The 16,357-nt window shown below is 66.3% G+C and overlaps 1 protein-coding gene across 1 annotated transcript; it reads left to right on the top strand.

Annotated features, from left to right (window-relative positions):
* Window positions 1-1,289: 1,289 nt before the first annotated feature.
* On the top strand, window positions 1,290-16,220 carry NXPH4 (neurexophilin 4). The gene is made up of 2 exons (XM_068410564.1): window positions 1,290-1,375; window positions 14,663-16,220. Exons 1-2 carry the CDS (start codon window positions 1,328-1,330, stop codon window positions 15,428-15,430), a joined length of 816 nt encoding a protein of 271 aa, XP_068266665.1. The 5' UTR covers window positions 1,290-1,327; the 3' UTR covers window positions 15,431-16,220.
* Window positions 16,221-16,357: the final 137 nt, after the last annotated feature.

Raw genomic sequence — 16,357 nt, 5'->3', positions numbered from 1 at the left:
CCCTGCCAGGGCGGTGCTGCGGCTGGGTACCGGCACAGGCGGGCACTGCGCTGCCCAGGGCTGCTGTGGGGCTGCTGTGGGGATTGTATGGGGCTGGCATGGGGCTGGCTGGGGCCCCGCAGCCCTGAGGTGCCAGGACTCCTGGATCCCGCCGCTCCGCGGCAGCGCTGCCCTCTCCCTTTCCTTTCTCATCCATTTCCCTTCATTTCTCTCCCTTTCCCTTTCCGTTGCTTATTTCTCCTTTACCTTTTATTCATTCTGTCTCCACACGTACACGCGGTTCTGCAATGCTCCCCCAGTCCTGTGCTTGCCCCCAGCCCTGCTGATACCAAAGCCCCTGCCGGCAGCTTCCCGGGGAAGGCGAGCAGATAATAATAGTAATAACAGCAACAATAATAGTAATAACAATAAAGTGATAGTGTTGGAGTGGGATCCCTGCTGAGCTGGGAAGGGGGTATGAGAATACCTGGCAGACCCCTCTAAGAGGGGCCCGACACTAGGCTGGAGGGATGAGCACACGTGTGTGCATGCGCACACATATGTGTACATGCAGGTGATGCAGGCGATGCAGGTTGCGTGTTCAGCCTGAGACGTGCTGTGCGTGCTGCGGGTGGGGTGTTTGCACGCTCCAGGGTGTGCAAGGCGGGAGTGTCTGGGTGCGGGCACACTTGGTGTGTGTGCGGGGCTTGGGGGGTGCCCCCCAAAGACCCTCTTGTAGGGTGGTCCCCCTTCTCTCTGCTCGAGTCTTTGGGGGCACCCAGCAGCAGAGGACCCTCTGCCCTCCCCAGGTGCAGCTGGGCAGGATGGAGATGGGCAGGACTGACCCCCCCCAGGTGCAGCTGGGCAGGATGGAGATGGGCAGGACTGACCCCCCCAGGTGCAGCTGGGCAGGATGGAGATGGGCAGGACTGACTCCCCCAGGTGCTAGCACATCCCCCTGGAGAGGAGCAGAACCGGGGGCATCTTGGGGTCTCCCGGGAGGGGGGGCATCCCGGGGCGCTGGGGTCTCCCGGGGGAGTGGGGCAGCCCCGGCTCTGGCCCCTCCCCGGGCACAGGGCTGGCCCGGAGCCGCCCCGGGGCGCGGGCAGGGGCTGGTGCGGGGTCCCTGGGCGCCCCCCGGAGCCGCCCCGCCCGCTGCCCGGTGCCCGCCGCCTGCTGCCGGTGCCCCCCCGCGGGGGCGGCGGGCCGGGATTGGCGGGGCTCCGCGGAGGCGCCGCCCGGCCCCAGCAAGTCTCCAACTTTCTTCCTGCCTCCCCTCGCCGCCGCCTCCCCGCTCCGCCCGCCCGGCCGCGCTCCCTCCAGCCCGGGAGCCCCGCGGAGCCCCGCGATGCTCCGCCGCCGCCTGCCCCTGCTCGGGCCCTGGCTGCTGCTGCAGGTGAGGGGGGACCGGCCGCGCCCGCCCGCGGGCAGCAAAGTTGCTGCTGCCGCCGGGGGGGTGCAATGACCGGGGGGGGGGGGCGGTTATTGGGGGGGTGGTGCAGTGCCGGGGGTCCGTGCCGCTCGGCGAGGGGGACGTGCCGTCCTGGCGGGGTTCGTGCAGTGTGGGGGGACGGGCGGCTACTGGGGAGACGGGCAGTTGTGGGGGGGGGGGGTCGTGCAGTCGCGCGGGGGCTCAGGCAGTCGCGGAGATAACGGACGATTGGGGGGGGCTTGTGCAATTCTGAGGAGGGGGGCGTGCAGGCACGGGGGGGGGGCGTTTGCAGGGAGGTGAATGGGAAAGTTGTATGGCGGGGGGGCACCGGGCAGGGATCGCGCAGCGGGGGCGTCCTGCTCGCCCCAAGTTGGAGCGGGCTCGGGGCTGTCCCGGACCCTGCGCGGGGGCTGCGGGGCACCGCGCTCAGGCGGAGGGAGCAGCAGCGGGTCCCGCGGCCGGTGCAGCCCCCGTGCACCCCTCGGTGTGGGCAGCCCCCTCCCCCGTTGCAGAGCGTGGAAGGCGCCGTCTGGCAGGTGCGGGGGGGGGCAGCGAGACGCGCGAGACGGAGCCGCGCGTGGGCAGGTCGGGGGGGGCTCTGCGGGGGGGCCGGGGCCCCCTGCGCACCCTGGGGTGCACTTGTCCCGCACCCCGCACCTGCGGGGGGGAGCGGCGGGCGCAGGCCTGCGGCGGGGGGAGGCAGGGCGAGGCCCCCCCACCGGCCGGCTGTGCCGGGGGGCCCTGCTGCGCCCCGAGCGGAGCTGGGGCGACAGAGGTTTGGCCCCGCCAAGGGTGTGAGCACTGAAACCACCTGCAGAGGTGGTGCCTCATTTCTGTCCTGACTTGGCGCGGGCTCAGCTCCAGCGCTGGCGTGGCCTTCACCTCTGCTGAGGGGGGCAACTCCCCGCCAGCTCCGTCCCCCCGTCTCGCCAGAGCGTCCCCCCAGCATTTACCCCAGGGACAGGCTCGGCCTTGCTGGGTGGGGGCTTTGCCTGTTCTTGCCCCTTTGCCTGGCTGTGGAGGTTGAGAGGCTGCAGCTGCAGGGACACCCTCCCCACCCGCAGAGCCCTCCCCGTGATGTCCCACGGTCTCAGATATTACATGCTTCCCATGGCCACTCACCCCTGCGTGTCCCCGTGTCCCCCCTCTGCCATCTCCTCTTGGAGCCCAGCGAGGCTTTTCCCCCCCAGCGGGAGCTGCTGGGTGTGGGGGCTAGAGCTGCATCTGGTTCCAGCGTCTGTGGTGGTCATGAATGGGGGGATTTGTGCTGCCCCAGCCCTGCCGGCGGGGCCGAGCTCATCACCCAGCAGATCTGATTTCCTGACACTCTATTTTTACTTTCTGTGTTTCATGAATAAAATCAAACGAGTCAATTCCCTCTCGGGAATTTGATGCACATCAGGGACCCCCCCGCCCCGCACAACCCTACCCCCCAGGCAAAAGCTCTTGCAACTTATCTTTCTGGCATACTCCCCTCTGTGTGTTTGTAGATGGATAGATGTGTGTGTGTGTGTCTGTGGGAGGGGGTGGCTCTGCGTGACCCCCCCCTCCCCGTGTCCATCTAACGCAGAGCATCTGTCGGTGCTGGAGCTGCTTCAAGACAAATGGTTTTGTTTTGATGAAATCAGGAGCAGGGCGCTGGCCCTGTCCCCCTCCCTGCCTGCACAGGCAGCAACGGTGGAGGGTGAGGTGGGGGCTTGCAGCTGGGGGGAGCGGGCCCATCCCCGGGCACGAGGTGGGCACACGGGTGGAGGAGCCTCCTGCCACGTGCGTGGCGAGCAACCCCCAGAGATGCTGGCAGGGACAGTGAGCCCCAGCCCCTGTGTGGTGCGGGGCTGTGACCGGCCGGTGGGCTGTGGGCTTCCTGGTGTGGGGACAGGGTGCAGGAGGGGCCGGGGTCTGCACAGCTGCGTGCCCAGCCAGGTTGCAGGGGGAGATGGAGCTGTTCCTGCCCCCTCAGTCCTCTGGGCCTGTTGGGGAGAAACTTTCCTGGCCCCTCTCAGGGAACAGGAGGCGGCCTGATGGGCGGGGGGTCCCGCCAGCTGCCCCTGGCCCCAGGCGCTGCACTGGACCTGAGCCCCTCAGTGCCGCATCCCGCCGGGGCTGGGGTCGTGGTGGGAGCGATGGGCGAAGGGGCCGGTGTGGCTGCCTCCCCCGGGCGAGCGCTGGGCGCACGGCGTACCCCTGGGGGGTGCGTGAGAGCGTCCCTGCTGCGGGAAGGACAGGCCCCGGGGTGCCTCCCCGCACGCCGCGTGTGCTGATCGTCCCCACGCGCTGTGTTTGCTGATGGTCCCTGCCGGGGTGTGTGTGAGCGTGCGGGTGTGCAGCTCCCTGCTGGGATGGACAAGCTCTCCCGGCCCAGCGGGTGCCTGTCTGCACCGCGTGTGTGCAGATCAGCTCCCCCTCGGCCCCCCACCCTTCATGGCTGCTGCTGCCTGGGATTTGCCTTCTCCTTCCCTGTGCCTGGGCTTGGGATGGCAGCGCTTGGGCAGGCGGGAGAGATGCTGCCCAGTGCTCCCCGCGAGTGATCTCCCTGCCTCAGCCTTCATCAGGCTGCTGGTTTATGTTTATGCGTCAGATTTTTTCTGTGCATTGAGCGTTAAATCTCGGGGGTCCCTCAGAGTAGGGCTGGCCTGGCTTCCCGCTGGTTTGGGTCCCGTCCAGCCCCCCAGGTGCAGCCGGGAGCAATGGGAGAGACCCACGGCTGGGGCAGGCTGGGTGTAGCTCCTGGGCGCTTCCTGGGGCTTGAAGGGGCGGCTGTGATTTTGCAGAGAGGAAGGGCAATTCCTGGCCAGCAGCCTCCCAGCCTTCCCGGGAGGCAGATGCCAGCCTCAGCCCCGTGGTCCCCGATGCCCAGGTGCTGGCGTGATCCACACCAGGTGCTGAACAAGAGCCAGCGGTGGATTGGGGTGTTGTGCCGCTGGCCCCAGAGCAGGCAGGAGCGACCAGGGTGCTGCCGGGCTGCCTGGAAGCAGCGCAGGGCGTGGTGTCTCGGCACAGCAGCGGGGCTGGAGCCGGGACACCGGGTAGCTTTCCTTACCCCTGCTCCAGCCCCGCTGCCTGCCTGTGCCTTTGCAGGAACGTGCCTCCCTGGCACCGTGCCTCGGTTTCCCTCCTTCCTGGCGGGCGGGGAGGTGGGATAGCTGGTGTCTGCGAAGCACCTGGAGTGTTGCTGGCAGGTTTTCCTTCCTGGATTAACCCTTCCCAGGAAAATCCTGCCTAGCAGTGCTGGTGGCCGTGCCAGCAGGAGGTTGGTGGCGTGGGACGCCAGCCTCCAGGAAACTCACCCCACTTCATTCCCTTTCCCTTGCTGTCACCCAAGAACTGTCACACGTCTGCTGGGTTGTTGGCTGACAGATGGCTTTGCTCTTAAGCAGATGCTGCCAGCCCTTTTGGTGCAAGGGCACCCCTGTTCACCCCCCCAGCTCCCACTGATGGGAAGAATTTAACTGTTTCATGGCTCAGAGACATATACCCCATTTGGGGCCGGGGAGAGTGAATGGGGTTTGGGTGGCCGTGCAGCCCTGCAAGCCCGCATCTGGCTGGGGGTCCCTCCGGGCACAGAGCTGCAGGGACCGGCCCCGGCAGGACGGTGCCCGGACGGTGCTTGCGGGGGCCAGGGGAGCAGCTCCGCGTGTCCCCCCGCCCCAGTCCCTGCAGATTTCCCGAGCTGCCCGGCGGTGCGGCGGGTGCTGTGTGCTCAGCGTGGCTGAGCTAATCTATCGCCAAACAAACACACACTGTTATTCCGAAAGAAGGTTTCCAAGCGACTCATTTCCCTTTTTTTAATAACTCTTCCCTGTGGTGCCCTTTGCACCCTGAGCTGGGAGATTCAATAAGGCTGGAGCCTGGAGCGTGGCGTGGCTCAGCCTCCCGCTGAGGAGGGGGAGCAGCGGCTGGGGAGGGGGGGCCCAGGGCTCCCCCCGGCCAGACCCAATCCCACTCTTCCGCTGCGTTGCTCTGGCTGAAATCTGGGACCTGCTTTATTGCTTTTTTTCCCCCCTCTTGTTTTCAATTGCCAGTTTTCTCCTGGGCGCTGGCAGGGGGCCTGGAGGGGGTGGCCCAAGCTGGGACAGTGTCGCCCTCTGCGACGGCAGCCCGAAGCTGAGCGCCCGTGAGCCCCACTGCTAATCACACCCCTGCCAATTAATACTCCCAGATTAATGACTTTTGCCCCCCGCTCCCTGCATCCACAGCTTCTCCTCCCAAGGAGCCAAAGTCCCGGCAGCCGGTGGCCCAACGGTGGGGCGATGCCATGCCGAGACCCCGGCAGCTGAAGCCTCCCACCCCCCCCGCCTGCCCTGGCCAAGCTCCAGCATCGCTGAAGAGCTGCCTGGCTCAGCCTTCGCGCTCAGGCGCTGGAGGTAAATGGCCCAGGAAAGATGAAGCTTCCTCTCCAGCCGCTTGGATTGCTACTAAAGAAATAATCACGTCCCTGTGCCCATGTTCCCCCCTCCCCGCCTTTTTTCCTGATCGCTGTTGCAAAAGGAAAGTCATTGTGGAAATGAGCGCCCAGCCTGCAGAAATGATCAGCTGCAAAGAGCCTGCAGGGCCCTGCGCTCGCGGTGGGATTAATTTTCCCCTCCCCAAATAAATCCCCATCAGACCCTGTTGCTCGGCCAGGGGCTGACTGCTGTACCCCTAGGGCACAGCACGATGCTCAGCCCAGTGCCGCCGGCGGCACAGACCCCGTCCGACCCCCATGGCTGTCCCTGCAGCTGGGCTGGCCTCGGCGGGTGTCACGGTGAGCAAAGACCCTCTCGTTCCTCCTCCTGTCCCCCCCGGCACTGGGCAGCGCAGCGATACTTCGCACTGCTTCACCCAGTGCCCGCTGGGGACTGGGAGCCTGGGCGCAGGGGTGCCTGCAACGCGGGGCCCAATCCGGCCCCGGGGGTCGCCAGGGGGCTCCCGGAGGACGCTGGGCTGCAGGGACCCGTCGTCCTCTGCTCCTGGCAGGAGCCGGTGCCCGGCTGCAGCGGGGCACAGTCCTTGTGACCCCAGGACGGCGCAGCCTGAGCGCTGCGGCCCCAGCGATGCCCTTGAGGGTCCCCTATGCCTCTGGGTCTCTCAGAGGGTTTTAATCAGCCTCTGCTGCCGGGAGGGATGCGGGGGACAGCCGTGTCCCTGCTGCTGCTCCTCCCTTCCTTCTCCTCCCGGGTGAATAAATCCCGGCTGGCCCCGGGAGCATACCGGGGGGAAGATGGGGGGAGCGCAGTGCTGGGGGGGCATGGGGATGGGCTCCCCACTGAGGGGACAGCCCCACGTTTGCCCCTCTCCGTGGTGACCTTCGCACCAGCCCAGTCTCATTGGGGCGGTGGGGGGGGGCTGGAAATGCAATTTATGATCCCGCCTGATACGATCTTATAAAATTTCCCGGGCACACTCGAAATTACATTTCCATAGCTCAGGAGAAGCGATCTCCTCGCACGCCGATACCTGCCACTTTTATGGCTACATTTATTGCAATAATAAAGTGAAATGGTGAGGCGAGGGGGTGGGGGTGGGCTGGGGGGAGGAGAGGCTGCTGGGCAGAAGGTGGGGGCTGCGTCCCTGAGGGCCTGGGTTCCCTCTGGTTTGGGGGGGGCTCGGGGAAGCTGTCACCTCTCTGCACCCCCCCTGGAAAGACCTCGCCCACCAAAGAGCCGGGGCAGCTATGGAGGGGCAGAGGGAGCCCCGCAGCCTGCTCCACTGTGGGGAAACTGAGGCACAGATGCAGGGGGCAAGGAGGGGGACGCAGGGTCCTGGCTGGGTGTCCCTGGCTGCTGGGGATGCAGGAGCGACCTGGACTAGTCCCCGCCGGCTCTGCCTATGTGTCCCCACAGCCCGTCTGTGTGAGCCGCCCGTGTCTGCCCGCTCCTGGGCGCGAAGGGGGCTCAGCCGAGGGAGCCGTGGCCCTGGCACCACGTGGGAGGGGAGTGTGGCTTGCGCTGGGTGTGCAGCACTGTGCTGCGCTGGCCAGGGAGCGGCCCCTCTCCCCGGTCACCCCCAGCCCCAGTGCTGGGTCCCGCCGGCCGAGCTGAGCCGGGCGTTGAGGCAGGTTGGGCTCCGGCTGCTCCGGGGGACGCTGGCAACGCGCTGCCTGGGTGAGCAGGATTCAATTTCTTCCGAGCCCGTCAGCCCACGCGTCCCCATCCCTCCCGCCTCCCCCGTACCCCCTCGCCGCTGGCTTGTGCGCACCCGCCTGCACACCCCTCTCCCCCTTCCTGCTCCGTTTATCTCCTCATTTTCTCATTCATTCTCTTTTCTTCCTTGAGTCCAATGAGTCACACAAGCCCTGAATCCTTTGCCTGGTGCTGTCTCCTCCCTTCTATTATATTTTTTCCTTTGCTCTTAACAGCACTTTTCTTTTTCACCCGTGGGGGGAGAGGCTGGGGATGTACATTTTTCCCTGGCTCCCCCCCCAGCCACCTACCAGCTCCTGTCTCACCACGAAGCCCTTAAAAGTAATAAATAAATAAAACAACGGCTTAGAAAAGAAAAGGCAGGAAACGAGTGACAGGAAAAAGGAACCAAAACGAAAGAAAGAAGAAGGAGAAAAAAAAAAGTCCTACTCGGGCTATGAAATATTTATTAGCCAGCGCGTGCCGAGCGCGTTAATAAAGCTGCAGCATTTGCATATTTTTTCAGTGTGTGAGGAGCGAGGTGTCTGTTTAGGGGGTGAAGGCAAACGTGTCTGTGGGAAGCCAATTTCTCCCAGCCCCGCGCAGGTCACGCTCCCGCACGAGGTGACACCGGCCCCTGCAGGGGCGTCACTTTGGGCAGGAGCGTCACCGGGAGAGGGACCCCAGCACGGGTCCCGCGGGTGCTGCCGCTGCTGCAGGCTACGTGTGCCGGGTGGGTGCCGGCAGCTCCAGCAGCCCCGTAATGACCTGTGGTGGATGTGGCTTTGGCGAGCTCATCCGGGCTGGGTTCACCGTCCTGGTGCGGGGGGTCCTGCAGCCGCCTGCCCGCTGCGCTGTGTCCGGGTGCGCGCGAACTGCTGGTGGTTGTGGTGGCGGCACGGAGGAGGCAAAGGAAAGACCGAGGAGGCCTTTGGGTGGTCACACCGAGCTCACTTTTGTCTGGCCATCACCGTGACTCGGTGTGCGTGTGTGGCAGGGTGGCTGTGCATGAGTGCATCCCGACTTGTCCCTGTCTGTCACCTGCTCAACCCCTCGGTGCCTGGGACTGGGGCGGGTTCAGCATCCCCCCAAGCGTGATGCCCTTTCGCCCCATCGCATCCATCCGGCCCCGCTGTGCTGGGGCGAGTGGGGCAGCCGGCGCTGCTGCCTGCAGCTGGGTGGGGGCTCCCGGCCGGGAGCGGGGGCTGAGTGACGCTGGGGGTCTGCGAGGCGAGGAGGGTTTGGGCTCTGTGGGTCCAGCTGTGGGGCGAGCTGCTGCCTGCACAGATGTGGGTCGGTGTGCCGTGCATGGCAGGACCAGCACTGGCTGTGCCGGCGAGGGTGGCGGGGGGCACCGAGCAGAGCCAGCTGCCACTGGGCACCCCGGCCCTGGAGCTGCTGGCCAGGGATGGGCTTTCAAGCGTCTTTGAGCTGGGAGTCAGTGGAACACTGGGGTGGCTGCTGGGGCACCCAACTGGGTTTCTCCTCTTGCCCTTGTGAGGCTGAGATGGGGGGCTCTGCCCTTCCTCCCGAGACTGTCCTGCACCCCGTTCCTGCACCCCCTGCCCGTGACACCCCACGCCTGCCCTGCAGCCCGCAGCTGTCCCCTATAACCCCTGCTGGGCTGCACATCGCTGCCATCCCCGGGCCTCCCTCCCCTGCCCCACTCCCTGTCCTGCAGCTCTGTCCTTTCACCCTTGAGTCCTCGCTGCCGGAGGAGCAGCATCCCCAGGCAGGGACAGGCAGCCAGACTGGGTCTTGCCTTGCGCTTCTGGTCCGCGGCCCCTGGGCTCCACCAGCGCTCTGGACCCAGCCCAGGTGTGCCCAGCAGCAGGTTAATTCGTTGCCCTGACACCATGGAGCCATCACCGCAGATTTGCCTCACGGGGACTTTGATTAGCAGCCTGCCACTCGCCAGCCCCATCTGTGCTCGCTGACGTGGAGCGGCACGCTTGCGGCAGCGGCGCAGGCAGCAGCACAGGCAGAGGCGCAGGCAGCGGTGCAGGCAGCGGCACAGGCAGCAGTGCAGGCAGAGGTGCAGGCAGAGGCACGGCCATACCCCTGACACGTCCCAGAGCAGGCGCACTGGGGGCACAGGACCGCGTTCATCCCGGGGTGCACAAACACGCTGAGGAGCAGAGGCTCCCCTGCGAAGGCACACATGCAGAGCCGCCTCACTTCGTGTGTGCGCATGTAACCGTGCACGTGTGCGCAGGGACGTGCAGGACACGTGGAGGCGTTCGTGCACATTCAGCTGTGTGCAGAGAGGCACGCGTGTACACGAGCACCCGCCGGCGTGTGTTGCATTCACCTGCATGCTCGCTGCAGGTGCGCGCCGGGCCGGGCAGGCACTGGGCGATCTCAGCGCACACCTCCAGGCACCCACGGGCGTGCATGCTCGCACGCAGACACGGGAGCACGCACGCTTGCAGCTCCCCGTGCGCCCTCGCCCACACGCAGTCCTGCAGACGTGCGTTGCACGCCTCGGCACGCTCGGGCGCGTGCTTGGGTCCCTCCTGGCAGCCCCGCAGAGCCCACCCGGCAGCGCGTCGCCCTGCCGCCGCATTAGCACCCGCGCTGCGCCAGCGAGATAAATGGGAGCTGTCAGAGGCACCTTGTTTGCTGCTAACCTTTGGAAATGCCACACCGCCCCGGGCTGCGCCGCGCCGGGGGGAGTGGGCCCGCGGGGATTGTTGCTCACCACCTCCAATTAATCTCCTTGCACTAACGAAGGCAGCGGGGTGACAGGGGAGAGACTGGTTTGACCCTGCGTCCGTGGGGAGAGCTGGAGAGCCCGGTCCACAGCTTGGTGCCTGCTCTGCCACTGAACCCCACCAAGGTGGGGGGGACGGCTTGAAGCTGGGTGCGAAGGACAGGCTGGCTGTAGGGACAGGGCCTTTGGCGGGGGTTGTCGCGGGTGGTCTGCTCCTGGCTCAGGCAGGGGCTGTTTTGCCTTGCGATGGTACCCCATTAGCCACGGCCCTGTTCTCAGCGTGCTGGGAGCTCGTCACAGCCCGCACTGGGGCAGCCGGTCCACCCCGCGCCGATCCGCTCCCCTCCGCCAAGGTGACTGTGGGTCTCCGGGGAGCAGCTGACAGTGCTTGGCCCCGCCAGCAAATGGGATGTGAGTGGCCATCACTGCTGGTCCTGACAAGCCAAATTGGTGCCGGCACCGAGAGCCTTCCCAGTCCCTCTGCAGCCACCCCCAGCCCTTCCTCATCCTTGCCCAGATGCTTGTGCACATGTGGAGTGACACACGGGTGCCTGCAGACGCATGGCAGCCCTGCACAGCCCCACGCACGAGGGGCTTGAGAGCAGCAAACACATCTATCGTTGTCTTGGGGTAACGCGTGGACGCAGCAGCACGTGCATGTGTAACAGTAAAAAACAAGCGTATCAGAGAAACACACGAATAGTGCATCGCAGCCGGAGCCCAGCGCAGCGGGGCCAGGCGTGGCCCTCCTCTGGCACCAGGACAGATCCTGGTGCAGCCAGGGAGGGGGGAGCTCTGTGCACACCCGTGTGGGACCGGGAGGCGCTGGGTGCCCCACAAGCACCTGTGAAGTGTGTCCGAGGAGTTCACGTGTGCATGTGCACCCCAACCACTCACCAGCAGAATCATTAATATTTAACGTGAGGTGTGCGCAGGACCTGCCCTGAATGCAACAGCGCTGGCAGGGTGCAGGGGGGGTGACCTTGGCTCCCCTCAGCGCTGTCGTGGGAGAGCTTTGCCGTGGCCCCGCGCTGCTGCGGCCCTTGCCCGCAGGCTCCCAGACCCCGGCCGGGGGAAGCCATCCTCCCCGGGGCTGCACCAGGGGCTGCGGGCAGCGAGGGTCTCCGCCACACCCCTGTGCTGCCCACGGCCCCCGACTGCGCTCGTGCCACGATCGATAGCCCTGGCTGCAGCGGCAGCCGCTGCCCTGCTCTGCAATTCCCTTTCATCCCCCGCTCCCCCAGCAGCTCCTGGGGAGGGACCTGGGGGTGGGGGAGGCTGCCAGCCTGGCCCCTCACCCTGAGGGGCTGGGGGGCACCTCTCTCCCCGCAGGGGTGGGGGCCTCTTTCTCCCCAGAGCACCCTGCCCTGCCCGTGCCCAGTCCGTGCCCCACAGCTCCCGGCCCCATCCTGCCCCATCCTTCTGCACAAGCCTGGCCTGGGGACCCACAGCCCTCAGTCCTGCAGGGAGCTGGTGTCAGCACCTCCATCCCCACTGTTTCCCCCTGTGCATCCCCTTCCTGCTGCCTGCCTGTCCCTGCTGCATCTCTGTCTCCATCAATTCCCCATCACAGCCCCGTTCCCATCGCATCCCCGTCCCCAACTCCACTGCATCCCCCTCACCGCTAGCAGGGGATCATGGAAGGAGGGTGAATTGGAAAGGGAAACTGAGGCAAGGGGAGGAGGGCCGCGGTGGCTCACGTAGCACTGCTGGAGGGAACCAGCCGTCCTGGCTCTCAGCCCTGGCTGAGATGGAAAGCCAGCGTAGAGCTGAGAAACCTCCAGAAATCTTTCCTGGGCTGGTGGGGGCTTGGGCGGCGTGTGCTCGTGTTCCCCCGTGGGCTGCAGTCTCCGCTGCTCCCTGTGCCCTCTCCGTGGGTGCAGGCGGGTTTTGGGGCTCTCCTTCCAGCTGCGGGGTTACCGGTGCCCCCGCTCACCTCTCTCGTGGTGAGGGAGGCCCACTTGCCTCCCCACAGTGGGACGCGGGGGGCTCCCATGCTGATGGATATGTACCAGTGGGATTAACGATGGAGTGTAGCTGGGGCAGAGGGGAGCGGGGGTCTCACCGGGGCCGCTGCCGTCATCCCCCCCCCCGCAAAATGCCGCTCTCCTGGCCAGAGGGGAGGTGCTGGGGGCTGCCCTTCTCCCCCTCCCCCATTTATCTCTCCATCTCTCCGTCCTGCCGCGCTCGCTCCCTCTCTCCAGCTGGTGAAGGCACCCAGCTTTGAAGCTGCGTTGAAATATAGATAAGGGCGAAGGCAGCAGCCGCGCTCAAAGAGAGATTCGGGAGGGAGCCGGGGGATGGCCAGGCGGAGTGGGGGGCTGCAGGGATGCTCAGCCGCAGCTTCACACTGCTCCCCCCTCCCCGGGCTGGGCTGAGACCCCACAAATCCTCCTCCCCTTCCCACGGACCCGGGGCCAGGCAGCGCTGCCTGGAGCGGCCGGGGCCCACAGCAGAGGCCGAGCAGCCCGGTGTGGCACATGCCGTGGAAGATTTACCGGCGCAGCCCGGCACACGCGGCATCAGGAGGACGAGGCGATAGGTCCTGGGACAGCAGTGCGTGGCCTGGCCGGGGGCTCCGGCTCAGCAGCGGGAGAGGAACAGGGCAAGTGTGGGGGCTGTGGCCGGGGCTGGCCCCCAGTGCTGCTCCATCCCCGGTGGGTGCCCAGCAAAGACCAGTCCTCGCACACAGACCTGCCTGGCCGCGGAGGAGGGGGCCTGGGGGGGCTCACCCCTCTCTGATGGGGGGCATGGGAAGAGCACACTGTGCTCCAAGGGGGAAACAGTGCGGAGCCATTCTGCAGGGTGGCTGGTGCCAGGATGAGACCCCAGCAAGGGCAGGCAGGAGCCATCCCCAGCACCTCCTGCCCTGCCTCCAGCCCCACTGGCTTGGATTCAGCACTGAGGCATGCCTCAGTTTCCTATGGGGGTCACAGCCCACCCACACTCCCCCCAGGCCCTTCCAGCTGGCACCTCTGCTCGCAGCCCACCTTCCTCGCTCCCCTCCTCCCCGCACCCCCCTCGGGAAACAGGTCGTCCAGAGCAAAAACTGCCAGAGCAGCCCGACCACCTGCCAGCTCAAGGGTGACAGTGATGGACGAGCTGGGGCTGACGGAGCAGCATCCCACACACCGGGAGCAGCTGGCAGGGCAGGCAGGGGCACGCCGGGCACCGGGGTGCAGAGCCAGGAGCAGCCAAATGAGGGGTGGGGGAGCGGGGGGCAGGCAGGCTCAGGCAAGAGAGTGACATGGGACACGTCAGAGACGGGGTCCCAGGGCCGAAGAGGTGACAGCTGGCTCTGTTCGCCGCTGAGCCACACGATGTCAGCCCCGGCAGCCGGACAGGCAGAGCGGCGGCCGTGGGGAGCCTTGGGAAGGGGACGCTGCGGTCCTGTCCCAGCTGGTGCCTGGCGGCAGGTGGGTCCCAGCCCCCTCCGTGCGCAGGGTCCCCTTCTGGACCGGCGTGTCTGGGAGCTGCCGTGTGACACCCCAGCACTGGCTGCATCTCGAGAGGGTCCTGGTGTGCCAGTGCCCATCAGCACCTCCTTAGCCCAGGTTGGAGAGACCAGGCAGCTGGTCTCCATAGCAGCTCCCTGCCTCGATTTATCCCACCAGGACAGGAGCTGCCTCTCCCCACCCTGTGAGAGCCCTTGCCAAAGGCTCCTGGCTCTGTGTTGGATGAGGGGGTGTCCCCATGCCGGTGCAGGGACCTTGCAGCTGTTTGGCATTTTCCTCCCCTCCACTGCCCATCTTTTCTGCTTTTGCTGCAAATTCCCTCCCTCGCCAGAACGCAGCAAGTGGCCCAGCCGCCTCCCCCCGGCAGAGCGAGGGGTCCCCGCTCATTCCCCGTGTGCCCCCCTGCACACAATGCACCCCACTCTTCAGCCGGCGCAATTATCGTGGCGGGCGGAGCAGCCGCCGTGCAGCCTGGCGGGGGTCTCCGTGGTTCCAGCTGCAGATCAGAGGCGCTGGGTAATGCAATTAGGCTTCCCTGGCAGGCGGCGCGGGGCTCCGCTGCCCCCCCCATCTGAACACGCTGCCGCCCCCCACCCCCCTGCATTTTAATAGGCCTCAGCCGTGGTGCGGAGGCAGCTGTGAATTGTCCGTCGTCCTGCTGCGTCCAGTCACAGGAACACGGGTTGTGCTGGAGCAGCGGCCCTGGCTCCTGGGGGGGTGTCTGGGACAGGCCGGTGCGGGGCCGAGGGGGTGGTGTGGGCACGGTGCAGCCACGCTGGGCTCTGGGCACGGATGGGGGCACGGCAAATGGGGGGGGCACGGTGCCAAAGGGGCACGAGGTGCCAGAGGGGTGCATGGCCACAGAAGGGATGCAGGGGTGCAGGAGGGGTACTCGGACACGGAAGGGTGCATGGGGACAGGTGGGAGGATGAGCAGGGGGCGGCAGGCACAGCTCGTGCAGTCTTTGCCCTCTTTCCCCCAGACGGTGTGTGCTGGGGGCCACATCGCCAAGACCCTGGGGTACCTGCAGCTGGGCACCTCCGGCCTCCTCAAGGATGTCCCCTACGGCTCCCTGAAGCCTCCGGTGCTTGACGCCGGGCGGCTGATTCCGGCCGAGCTCCCCCGGGGCGCGGGGACACCCCTGGGCGCCGTGCGAAGCCCCTGGGACTGGCAGAAGAACCAGACAGCCGGGGAGCTGCCGAGCCCCCACGTCCGGCGCAAGCCCTCGCTCAAGTCTGGCCGCACCAAGAAGATCTTCGGCTGGGGCGACTTCTACTTCAACATCAAGACGCTGAAGTTCAGCCTGCTGGTGACAGGGAAGATTGTCGACCACATCAACGGGACCTTCAGCGTCTACTTCCGCCACAACTCCTCCAGCCTGGGCAACGTCTCGGTCAGCATCGTGCCCCCCTCCAAGGCAGTGGGCTTCGAGGTGCTGGTGCCAGCCCCCCTGCCGCTCCCCCGCCCGCCGCCGCAGCAGAGCACCCTGCCCGAGGGGCGCCCGGCCAAGGCCCTCAACTGCCATGTGGAGTACGAGAAGACCAACCGGGCACGGAAGAACAAGCCCTGCCTGTACGACCCCTCCAAGGTGTGCTTCACCGAGCACACGCAGAGCCACGCCGCCTGGCTCTGCGCCAAGCCCTTCAAGGTCATCTGCATCTTCATCTCCTTCCTCAGCATCGACTACAAGCTGGTCCAGAAGGTCTGCCCCGACTACAACTTCCAGCACGACAACCCCTACTTTGGCTGACAGCCACGGGAAGGGGCGGCGGGTGCCAGAGCTGGAGGCAGATGGGGGCCGGGGGCTCCTGCACCCCGTGCCAGCTGCATGATGCCCCCCGTCGCCCCCGCACTGAGCCCCCCCTTCAATCACTGCAGCACCTCCCTAGGGCACTGGAGTGGGGCCAGGGACAGCCCGCCCGGGGCATGGTCGGCACAGGGGGTCCCGGCACAGCCGTGCTCCCATCCCTGCGGCTGGGCAGGGGATGCAGGCGTGGAGCCTGGCCCCCCCACCCGACACCAGGGGCTGGGCTGGGGTCCCCAAGAGCATGTGGGTGAGTCGGGGGGTACAGCCCCATGCCATGGCATCAGCTGGGCGTGTGTCACCTGTGGGGCGGGCACGGTTGTAGCAGGGGAGTTTTGCCGTGTGCCAGCAGGTCACGGTGCTGGGGAGAGCTCAGGCTTCGCCCCGTGCGCTGGCGGGTCTTCGTGCAGCCATGGGAGATGTGCACGTGTGTGCGTGTGGACACACATGTGCACGCCAGTCCGTGCGTGTGCAAGGGCACCTGTCCAGGTGTTTTGGAGCCCCCCCCCCCCATTGGCCCCCCCTGGGCTGCGGCAGCGTTGGGGCACCAAACCGAGCCCCTGGTGCCCCATGGAGCCCCCCCCCCCTCGCTGGGGACGACCCTGCCCAGATTTGCCGCCCCTCACCCAGATTTGCAGCCCCCAACTGCTGCCACCCCCCGCCGCCACCCGTGAAGAAGTGCCACGCCAGGGGCAGTGACCTGGGGGTCCCTGTCCCCACTCCGGCAGGGCCCTTGCTGGGGGCTTCCGTCGCCCTGGCTCCGGGCAGGGGCTTCTTCATATTTTTTTAAGAAAATTAAAATGGAAAAAAAAGTGGAAAATAAAAACATTGGAAAAAAATGGAAAAGCGGTGGAGTGAGCTGACCCCAGGATG

This window comes from Nyctibius grandis, chromosome 11 (genome assembly GCF_013368605.1).
Source record: "Nyctibius grandis isolate bNycGra1 chromosome 11, bNycGra1.pri, whole genome shotgun sequence".
Lineage (NCBI taxonomy): Eukaryota > Metazoa > Chordata > Aves > Nyctibiiformes > Nyctibiidae > Nyctibius > Nyctibius grandis.
Note: the sequence above shows the minus strand (reverse complement) of the source record. Positions and strands in the feature narration are given on the sequence as shown.